Source organism: Neolamprologus brichardi, chromosome 23, assembly GCF_056152115.1.
Source record: "Neolamprologus brichardi isolate AB-2024 chromosome 23, ASM5615211v1, whole genome shotgun sequence".
NCBI lineage: Eukaryota > Metazoa > Chordata > Actinopteri > Cichliformes > Cichlidae > Neolamprologus > Neolamprologus brichardi.
In genome coordinates, this window is record NC_142125.1 from 10,681,018 (window position 1) to 10,692,594 (window position 11,577).

Below are 11,577 nucleotides of genomic sequence, written 5' to 3' on the forward strand. Positions count from 1 at the left end.
ATGTTTCTTCTTCACTCTGTGTTTATACATCTCTCTGCATTTAACTCCTTAGTGCCTGAAATATGATGTATTTGTCAGAAAATTAAATTTCTTTGAAAATGGAGATATTATTGAACCATTTGACGAATTTGTCTAAAAAATTAATTACATTTTAATTTTCATCATATTTACTATGTTTGGCTTTTAACGAAATTGTTTAAAAATGTATTGTGTAATTTATTAAGGTTTTCCCTGGGGAAAATTATATCAAATATGTTACACTAGGAGTACATTAAGAGATTTAATTTACAAAATCAGTAGAATATGTCAGAAACTCCACAGACAACAAAAACAGTGTGTTTGGGATTTTCATGGACTTTTGTCGGACAGTTTATTGGATGTGATTTTTTGTTGAGAGAGAAGAAAATTATACTTTTTGTGTTTCTGTGCTTGGAGTGAAAGGAACGGTCTGAGTGTAAAGCTCTTCAAGATGAGGTACAACTATATAGTTTTAATGAGATATAAAGAAGAGAAAGAGATCAATGATGAAGATAAAGAGAGAGCTGAGTATAAAAGCAAAGCTTTCAATGTACCAGCTGATCTGCATCCCCAGCCTCCCTTACAGTCACAAGCTCTGAGTAGTGGCTGAAAGAATGAGATCTTGGATGCAAGCGATGGAGTTTTCTCCGAGGCGGGGCTGGCCTCTCTCTCAGAGAGGGGGTGCAGAGTTCAGTCATTCAAGAGGAGCTCAAAGTAGAGCTACTTCTCCTCCACTGCAAAAAGAGCCCGTTGAGGTGGTTCGGGCATCTGCCTAGGATGCCTTCTTTTAGGCGAGGTGTCTTAGACATGTCCCACTGGGAGGAGTCCCCGGTGCAGACCCTGGACATGATGGCGAGCTTACAACCCCTGAATGGCCTGGGAACGCCGGCGTGAGTTGGAGGAGATGGCTGGAAAGCTGGAAGTCTTCCAGATAAGTGGAAGGAAATGGAAAGATGGATGAACTGATAAATGGATGGATGTCTGTCTTCGGTTAGTTACTACTTCACACTTATTGTAACTGTCCCTGAGACAGTTACAATAAAGTTGTTTATTTCATATGTTTCCGTGATAGATTCATGCTTAATTTAGTTCATTTATTTGTTGGAAAGATTACAAAATGTATTGGATAAGATAATAAACTTGCAGCATTGATTGAACTTGTCTAAAATATGTGGTTACAAAATAAGAGTTGGTTAAAGATGTAAAGTTTGTTTGAGGTAGAGTTTGTAATGGTCACATGACCAGAGTTTGGCTGAGAGCACAACCCTGGCATTGTGGGTCAGAACTAGCATGGAGCTACAGAGCTACAGATGCTGCTACAGCCACAACATTAGTGTTATTCTGCATGTGGTCCAAGAGGCACACAAGGTATGGTTTTCATGTATATTGTTTATAAAATGCTGCATACATGTACAGGACATTTTCAGTAATATCCATTATTTTGCATTTTTTCTGTTCTGCTGGCTCAAGACTGTTTATGGACACTAACATGAGAGACTTTGATAAGATGAAAGACATTTATGTTGTAAACTTTGTGTTTTCTTCCGTTTTCACAGTGTTTGAAGACAATAACACAGAGAGAGAGAGAGAGAGAGAGAGAGAGAGAGAATCCCCCCCCCCCCCCCCCCCCCCCCCCCCCAAGACATCAGTATGATGCGTGGCCATTCTTTGTTGGACCCCTGTAGTTACACTTATTCAGAGTTTTAATTAACCAAAACGGGAGGCACTTGCTTTGATGTGTACATGTAATCGTGAAGCTCTAAAAACAAGATAATGTGACAATATTTTGTATTTTATGTACCTTATGTTTGCTAATGTGTAATTAGCAGCATGCTTATAGTTGTTGTTGAGGTTTATAACAATAAAAATAATTAAAAACTGATAACTTATGGCAAAGTGGTGGGATTAAATAGGCATGCACTTCTTCCCACTCTTTATCGATATGTAAACTGAATCTGTTGGTGTCCGATTTGGGTTCTTTCTGTCTGCTTTCATAACAGCTGGGGTTATTTAATCATGCGTGATATCACTTACGTGTGCTACGGTTTATGCAGCGAAAACACGTTTGCAGATGTGTAACGATGTGCAGCCATCAGCATGTTTTTATCTGGAGTTCGGTGAATGTCTATCAACAAACATTTCTTTGAATTCAGTGATGAATCACGCGAAGCAGTTTCCTGCTTCACCTCTAGCATCACGTAGTCTCCCTTATCAATCTACTGCCATGCAAATTCTTATGATATCTGTTTGCATCATTTACACACACTTACACACTCCCCACTCACATTAAAATAAAGTGTGTAACTGTGCATGTGCTGGAATATACATATGCTGCACACAGAACACTACAGAGGTACATTTATGTTTGTTTCATTTATATTATTTAAGTGTATAATTTTTATGGAGGAGAAATAAATACGTTTTATTATTTTGAGCTATTTAAATTAATTTCTAATGCATCTGCAAAGTGACCTTTGGTTGGTGAAGTAAATATTGTTGTATTTGTATTGTAGGTGTACACTAATATGGTTATACATGAATATTATCTGAGTATATATCATATGGAAGAATTTATTATTTAAATGTACATGTTCAAAATAAACGAGGAAGGCACATGTTTAATGCTGGGGTAAATTTTTATTTTCATTTTTGGTTATGCTAACAGAGAATCAGAAATCCTGAGATTTCAATAATATACAAGCCAAACTGTCAGTGAATTCTTTACTCCTCATATTTTCTGGATTTCACAATGCCGTCAATCCACTGACGGTATTTTGAGATGTCTGTATAGACGTTGGGTTTATTGGGGTAACTGCAGTTCTTGTTGTAGTTGAAAGAAACGGCACCAACAGCCAACCCGTCGCACAGCAGAGGACCACCAGAATCCCCCTGTGAGGAGGAAGAATTTTAATTTACCAGCTTTTATTCAGTTTTTTATATATTTGTAATCAAGGAGCCAGTTTACACTGAAAGGACAGAAAACATACCTGACAGAATCCTTTGGTTGTTTTGTATCCACCTGCACAGATAACATTGGCAGGAAGACCACGCCATAGTTCCTCACAGACCCTTGGGTTAATGACAGACACGTCCACCACCCTCAGCTCATCAACAGATTCACCATCAGTTTTAGTTTTTCCCCATCCAGCCACCTGACACACTTGGTTTTCTTTTAGGTTTATTTCAGCAGGTGGAAGCTGAATTGTTTGTACCCTTTCATTTAGCTGAACTTTGAAAAGCAGCTGGAGACATGACATGAAGTAAAAAATATAAATATATATGTTCATACGATAGTTCTTTAGTTATAATTTGAATAATAAAACCACACGAACATGTACTTACTTTAATCAGCATGATGTCATTACCCCGTCCAATGTCTTTATAATTTTCATGGATGGTTTTGTTTTCAATCCTTATTTTTTGATGATTGCCTTTCTTGAGATTGTGGTTGCCGAGAACAACGTGTGTGGGGTTGCTGAAGGAGTAATCAGTGAAAGGTAATCAATACATTTTCTAAATGTATTTTAATGATATGAGTCAGAGATTACAGCAGAAGATGTTTGATTACTCACAAGTCATCACAGTGTGCAGCCGAGACTACAAAGTCCTGAGTGATGAGAAATCCTCCACAAACATGGCGACCCTCGTTGTCCTGCAAAGAGGCCATGTACTGCATCGAGTTCTCTGGGGCTTTTTCTCCATGTATGATATCACTTCCATGTGCTGAAAAAAGGAAACCAAAATGAAGTTAATGTTCCATTAAACAACTGGAGTATAATAACAAAGACTTGCAATTCTTACCAAGTCGTCCGAGGCATGCCAGAACATGGACAAACAGAAATTTCTGCAGACCGAGCATGATGCCAGCACAAAGGTGAAGTTGTGTTTGTAGGAGTGTGGAGGTGAACCTTTTATACGTCAGTTTGCTTCATTGCCAAATAAGATTATAATCCATCAAATTTGGCTTTCAGCCACATCCTTTACTCAGCGCGAGACTGAAACTGGTGTTATCATCATGTTCATCAGCTTATCGGTGTGAAACACACAAATCATGTTTAGTTGTCGTTATTTTAACTCCATTTGCTGCTCACTTTTATTCATGTATTTAAGAGCCTTTGGGCCTCCTGATCATGTGTGGTTATAAATCACTTTTAATGGGTGAAACCCCGCTGTAACACTGAGATTCTTCTCTGTGGAAATCACACTTGGTCAGATTGAATGAGTGGCTGTTTTTGTAGTTCACGCTCATTTCTGACTTTCTTCTTTGCTGTCTTTCAGTCTCGTTATGAGGACCTGCTTCTGCTCACTGTGACAATAAATCAGGTAAATCTGAAAACTAAAACCTTCCCCTTGTAGTCAGTTCACTCATCTTCACTCTCTTCACTCCTGATCATCTCAACAAAAGAACACATTTTTTCTTTTTGTAATCGAGTCGGCTGTGTTACTAAGACTGTCACAGACTGCCGGCCTGTCCATCATGCACTTCACCTTTCACCCTCACCTGGTTTTCAAGATGCTGCTGAGGTTTGATTCAATTTTATTTTTAAAAATCACAATCAAAACATTTGAAAAATAAGAAAAAAAAATCAGGAAACGTGGGTATAGGTAGACCCAGCTGTTCCCCTTCCTGCTTGTCCATGTTAAAGGTGTTAAAGGTGGCCTGCTGGGCCCACAAGTTACGGGGGCTCAGAAGAATGGGAAGGTTACATCAGGAAGGACATGCAGCATAAAATATTTTCCTAATCAAACACATGGACCAAAAAAATTCCACACAGCTTGGCTGACGCCCAGATTGAGGCATGAAACTTGTGCAGACTGTCTGACAGTCATCAGGCTCAGACACCGTCCTCGTTCACACCACCTCAAACTTCAACAGACAACACCCATATGAAAGACCTTAAAGATTTCATTGTTGATCAAACACTCAAAAATTAAAATATAATAAAAAACAGTAAAAAAAATAAACAAATGAAACCACATAAATAAAACCAGAATTTCTGTTCATGTTTTGTGCACATATTTAGAAAGTCCTGACAGCTCCCACAATGTGAATAACAAAAAAAAGATTCTAATAAAAATGTTATATTATGATATATTATATGATAATATAACCTCCACGTGTGGACAAAAACGTTCCAGATAAACAGGCCAGGATGAGCTGTGTGTGTCAGTGATGTGTCAGCCAGAGCAGATGGACCAGGACCAGTATGGACCAGGTAGCAGACCCAACACACAGGAAGTTCAATGGTTTCACTGATTTATTTATCACGTGGGTCGTTGCAGGCAGAGCGAGCGGTCTCGACATCATGTGTCTGCACAATTGCACCACTCACCTGCTAAACCTACGTTCCTCACAGCTGACAGAAAGGAGCTGCAGCGTGTTTTCTGAAACACAGAGCTTTGTGTCTGACAGCCTTATATTTCTGAACCATCCATCAGTCATGCCGGGTCACACCCCCACTTTAGTTTTATTTGGATAAAGACTTTTATATACTTTGAGCTGCTGTGATGAACTCAGTTTTTTTCCTACTGAGCTCTTTAGGGTGATTTTCAGCCTGATGAACTCTTTGATTTAGTTAGCTTTTATTTAATTGAGCTCTACTTTATAGAAGCTATTCTGTTGGAGGGAGTGGTTAATACCTTGGCCGCTGTAACACAGGACTTTCTAAACTTTTGTGATAAGTAAAAAAATGTTATATGTATGTTTTTAGACTTCAGAGCCATGAAAAAAAGTTTATTGAGTTCATTAAAGAGGCCGGAGCTGGTGTGTCGGGGTGTGGGCTGGGTGGGGCTTTTGTTTTGTTTTTCCTCCTTACACACCTTTGGAGCAGGAGTTGCAAGTTCGATTCCCACCCGGTATCCAGGAGCGGTCCTGGTTAGACCCCCCCTTCTAAAACCAAGCCCTGAAATGGCACGGCTACGTCTGCAGCCTGTCCGCAGCTCAGACACAAAAGCATTTCGCTACATGATGTACGCTGTGTGATTGTGTATGTGACGAATAAAAGGTTATTTGATGTTGTTTCCCAGGTGGATGTGCGGGCAGGTCGTGTCTACCAGGCCTGCCTTGTACACCTGAGAGCTACCTATTCATCAGTGAGTATTTATGCTTGGCCGTGCCTCCGGTTTGCAGCCAGATCCTCATCTTCATTGCTACTCAGCTGTGATACTGGCTGGTTTTGTAGATACCTGAGCACACAGGCAATATTCACAGACCTCCTTTTTTTCTCTGTATCCTGCAGATCATGTTCCTGCAGCCTCCGACTAACTCCTCCAGTGACTTAGAGATGGAACAACTACGATACTGCACAAGAGGGGCTCAGAACACTGCTACACTCCTCCACATTAAAAGGAGTCAGTGGAGATGAAACCTGTTCTATTTCAGTTATGTAACTGTTGCTGTAGTTAACAGAAGATCACGCACACTGATCTTCAGGAGATGTGCTTTAGAGATATAGCATGCATAAATGCATTCTGTGCCGTGTAGTTTGAGCCTGATTACGCTACAGAAAACTTTATTCAACCATCCCGCTTCATTCTACTGTGGTTGCTGAACAGACCACAGTACTGTGCAGAAGTGTTGAGCCACTCCTCTTCTTTAAATATTTCAATTAGTGGGTCGCTCAAGACTTTTGCACAGTAGTGTATGTGTCGGATATAGAAAGGCAGTACCTTCTAAAGTGTTTGCACGGAAAGATTCTTTACTGTGGAAATACTCGACACAGCCAAAATTACACAAGCTGAACCACAGACACCACATTTTCCAGATCAAATGATGCTGACAACCATGCTGTTTCAGTCTTGGCATGATGTATAGAGCACTTTGAGTACTCGCTATATGAGTGCTATATAAGAATCAGTCCGTTTACCATTTATGGAAATTTTTTGAGCTAAATGTTAAAACAATGATGATTGTCGGTTGGTGGTTTTTGGCGTTACCAAATTTAAATTCCTGAGTAGAGGTGTGGGGATGTACTTATAAAAGCTCATTACAATCCCTGTGTTTACTGCAAAAGAGAGCCATGAGAATTATTCACAATGTCAGATTTTATGAACACGCTAATGCTCAGGAATGTTTACATTCAGACTGCACAAAAAAAGCTTCTTTATTTTTGCTTTTTTATTTTTGTAAGCCAGGTGAAAAAGAGCAACCAGCTGTTTTTGAACAGTTTTATAATTTTAGATATTGTGATCACAGATCAAGTTTTACAATACATGCACAATGTAATTCAGCAGTATTTGCGGCAGCACTGAGATTCAAAAGTGCGTCTTAGACAATCAGCCTGTGTGTTGCAGGTTCAGCCTGATCAGCATGTAACAGTTTACTTGTTCATAGTTTGTTTGTGTCACTTTGTATCTCTGCAGACCTGCCAAAAGGAGGTGCTTAAAGATCAGTTAGACATTACTCAGAGCTGTTTTTATCCAGTTTATCTTCCTGAACATTAAAGCAAAAAAGAAAAGTAGTTAACGTTACTTGTGTTTGCGTTTTTACCCGGTGAGAATAAATGGGCATGAATTTTATTTTTCAGACTTTCAGACAGAGAAATTTTCTTAGGTTTGCATGGAAATCAAATCTTTTTTTTATACCCCCAACACACACACACACACACACACACACACACACACACACACACACACACACACATACACACACATATGCCAGTGATACATATACTTAAAATGATTCAAATGCAGTAAGTATACATGCTTCATATAAATATAGTCTATAACTTGTTTATTTTCTGTAGCCCAGATAATTAAACATTTCAATTCACATAAGACATGTGAATTTTATTTTATATACTGTATAGCCTGTATAATAAATAAATATGTTGGCCAATAAGTATAAAAACCAGAAAGCTACACAAAACAGGACGGTTCATTTACAAACACAAGTCTAACTTAAGTTTCACATTTTTTTTTGTTAGAACAAATCAAATTGTTACTTAAATTTACACAAAATGTCAGAAATCTGCACTGTCATGGACAAAAATCTCAACCTAATTTTTCACGATTTCTTGGTTAACCCTGTGAGGTCACCCAGAGAGCTGCTCAGCCAGGCAAGATAAACTTGTCACGATGAGACTTCTTCCCTGGCTCTGTCTGTCCCTGCATCCTTAAATGTCTCCAGTTGTCCCGAGTTCCCTCTGACTGTCTCCTTGGTGCATTTAAACCCCTGTTCCTCCCTGTCCCTGCCTCGTCTGTTGTCTTCATCTCCGTTATCAGTCATCATAATTTTACCATCTCTATGCAAGTCTGCAAATTTCTTTATTAAATCACAAGATTCTTAAATTCATCAAGTCTCCCTGTGCCTGGGTCCTCGTCACAAAACATGACATCAATGTTTTGTACATTTTAACACAATTTAATCCCACATTTGTGAAAGAAAAGCAAAACACTTTTTTAAAATGCTGCAAACGAAGAATGGATTGGAATAAAAAACAAATAAACATATCCTAACTCCAATTACTGGGGGAAAATGATGAATGATGATCATAGTGAGTAAGAAGTAAACTGAGTGCATGGACAGAGATTCACTTTTAATGTGTATGTATAATATAATACAGATATATGAAAATAGACTCCAAAAATAGAGTCCTTAAAATGTACAAATTATTGATTAAAAAAAATTATAAAAATGGAGACAACCTTGCCTATGGTACAATGTATGAAAATATCTTTACTGCAGATACTAATATGGCGCTGCAGATTTATTTATTTTATTTTAACCTGTGTCGCCTCACCTTGAAGTTGGCAAATACTTTTGGTGGTCAACTCTCAAGCAGTTTAACAGTTTCTGTTGTGCCTGTCACTGTTCCCTGTCTGTTTCCTTACCTGGTTCTTCCTGACCTTGCACTTTCTCCTCATGTTGTCCTCTTTCCTCTCTCCCTCTTTGGACTGACAATCATACACAAATAGATTGTATTCAATTAGATGAAAAAATTACATTAATATGAAAAAACCCCCCATTAAGATCACTAATAAAAAGACTCCTCTCTCAGTGTACTTTCAACCAAAAGGCAAATAACCAAACCACATGTACATCTAATAAAAGATATAAATATTGAAACACTGATCCAACATTATCCTCATTTGTTCTTACACTTTTACCTGAAAGTGGCTCCTGGGTTTCATATTGGCACATATGACAAAATAACCAGCTTCTCTCATTCAATTTCAAACAAGACAGTGGTAACAACAATAGGCTACAGACAATTTTAAGTTTTAGATTTTAAATAGGCTGAATAAATTTCAGTGGGAGTAACAGGACGGTCAAATGTTGCTGATTTTACTACAGAGCAGGACGGATTGTAGGGCAGCAAACATTGTCGCAAAACACGTTTTCAACACTGCAGGTTACCTGGGTGTAATGTTTTTCAGCTAAAAAGAAACATGGTCTGACTCCTACCTAACTATATAAAGAGTAACTGAAGGTAAAATGCAGTTAACATGTCCTGTTTTAAGCTAGGCACTTACACCTCCGCTCTGCTGCGTCTCAGCCACCATCGCTCTGGCAGCAAGAGCGCTAGAGCCAGAGTAGGGGAGAGGCGAGCTGGAACAAACCATTTTGGGAGAGTGTCTGAATTTGCAGTCATTTTTTCATTGACATACCACAAACTGATCTGAAATCACAAAAAAAAACCCCATACAATCCTAGTAGTAGTTTTTTTTTACTTTAGAAAAACCACAGACATATTTAATAAATTATTTTTTATAACAAATATAAATTGTACATTTTGACAACTTATGCACAAATTTTGTGAACAATAAAGTTAAATAGAACTACTTATTTATAAATGCAGCCAATGCATCTGGAGGGTTTTTTCTTTCTTTTTCACATCTCAAAACTCGCGCTCTCTCTCTCTCACTTGCTAGCACTGTCTCGCTGTCACTCCCAAAACTTTCCCCTCTTCCTAAACAACCAAATCCCAGGTGTTGCCTTTTTGTTTTTTTAAAAATTGTTGACATAGTACATTTTTCCACCAACAGGAAAGAGGTAGCTTCTTTTCCCTTTCTTTATTGTTTTCGCCCTTTCCTTAGAAAATGCTTTTTTTCCCAACTGCTTCTTCTGCACTAAACGTGACGATAGTATTTAGAAAAAAAAAAAGGATCGCTTGGGCAAGCAAGAGATCATTTTAGGCTGGGCCACACCAACCCTTTAGATTTGCCCCTGGTTCAGACTTTTATAAATTACACTGGATTATATAGTTTTGTAAACTGCCTTGGAGCTCCCTCTAGTGGCTGCTTTAAAATATAGCTTTGATTACTTTGGAAAAAGAAAAATTGAGGAAGCGAAAAATCCAAGATGGCTGAACGTAATAAGTATTATTAGCTAATATGGAACTTCAAATGTTGTTGCTTTGGACGAGATTTGTCTGTAAGTACTAGTGATGATAAAATAATAATTGCTTTATTTAAAAATGGTTTGATAATTTGTACGTTTAAGTGAGTATGAACGTTTTATCTTGTTAACTTTCAGTAAGCGTGTAACGAGCTAGTTTGCGATGTTAGTTAGCTAATGCAATATTTTGTATGTTTTCAGTTTTACGAGGGTCAAAGAGAAGGCAGTTGTCAGAGGCCATTCATTAAAAAATCAGCACAAAACGAAAATAATTCTGTTAACTGAAGCATCGTTATCTTGCTGTCTAGCTTGTGAAAACTGTGAAACTCAGGGTGAGGACCGCACAATGGTCCCATCTGAGTATAGGGCTTTGGAGTTGACGTCACGCCGCAATGCATTGTGGGAGCGCGGCACCATTTTCGGGGTCTACGAAGCAAAACAAACGCACTGTGTTGGAACGACGATTACAAGATGCTTAAAAGCAGCTGTATAGAGACCGATTTCGTTCAGAGGCGAAGCAGCAGTACTTGCAGAAAATAGCGTGCATTGGAAATGTGGACCCGTATGAAATACGGCAGTGGAGTAGAAACCCTGAAGACCAACCGCTACTGACGTAGCCTGACATATTTTCTTACCTTGTCTGTGGAGTCAGCGCGTACAAATCGTCATTCAAACAAAGGTAAGTCAGCTCGAGTACTGCGTGTGAAATGCGTTTGATTTCCCTGCAAACATTCAGATTAGTGCAGCATAAATTCATTCATGAGGGGAAATTACAGTGAGAACATGTGGAGGCTGTTAGAGGGATAACATAGTGAGTTCAGTGCATTGATGTGACATTGTCCTGAAGGATTTAGATATTCACAATGGTTAAAGAAATTGCAATGATTTATTCATATTTATTATAAATAATTCTAATTATACATCTTGCTTCCATATTTGTATCCTGTGTCACTAAAAATACATTTTATTTTAACTTTATACATTGATTAATGACCTGCAGAATCTCCTTATCATATTAAGTGATTCATAATTGTCACTTTATGCTTTCTCCATCTCTAAAGTGATGACATCCTTGCATTACATACTTTAGGTTCATTTTCTGCAGGCAGGTTTCTGACAGAGAACAGGCAGATTTACACTATAACATGCAGCGTTCTATAGATGGACACATAAAGAAATGAAAAATTACATGTGCTAACTTTCTAAATACTTTGTTACAT

At 38.3% G+C, this 11,577-nt stretch overlaps 1 protein-coding gene across 1 annotated transcript; it reads right to left on the reverse strand.

Moving 5' to 3' along the window:
• Positions 1-2,649: 2,649 nt before the first annotated feature.
• LOC102776384 (trypsin-like) lies at positions 2,650-3,904 on the reverse strand. Its single transcript, XM_087836931.1, has 5 exons — positions 3,820-3,904; positions 3,591-3,741; positions 3,361-3,493; positions 3,006-3,260; positions 2,650-2,907 (listed from the first exon to the last, which is right to left on the reverse strand). The coding sequence occupies exons 1-5, from the start codon at positions 3,875-3,877 to the stop codon at positions 2,740-2,742; spliced, it is 765 nt and encodes a 254-aa protein (XP_087693057.1). The 5' UTR covers positions 3,878-3,904; the 3' UTR covers positions 2,650-2,739.
• Positions 3,905-11,577: the final 7,673 nt, after the last annotated feature.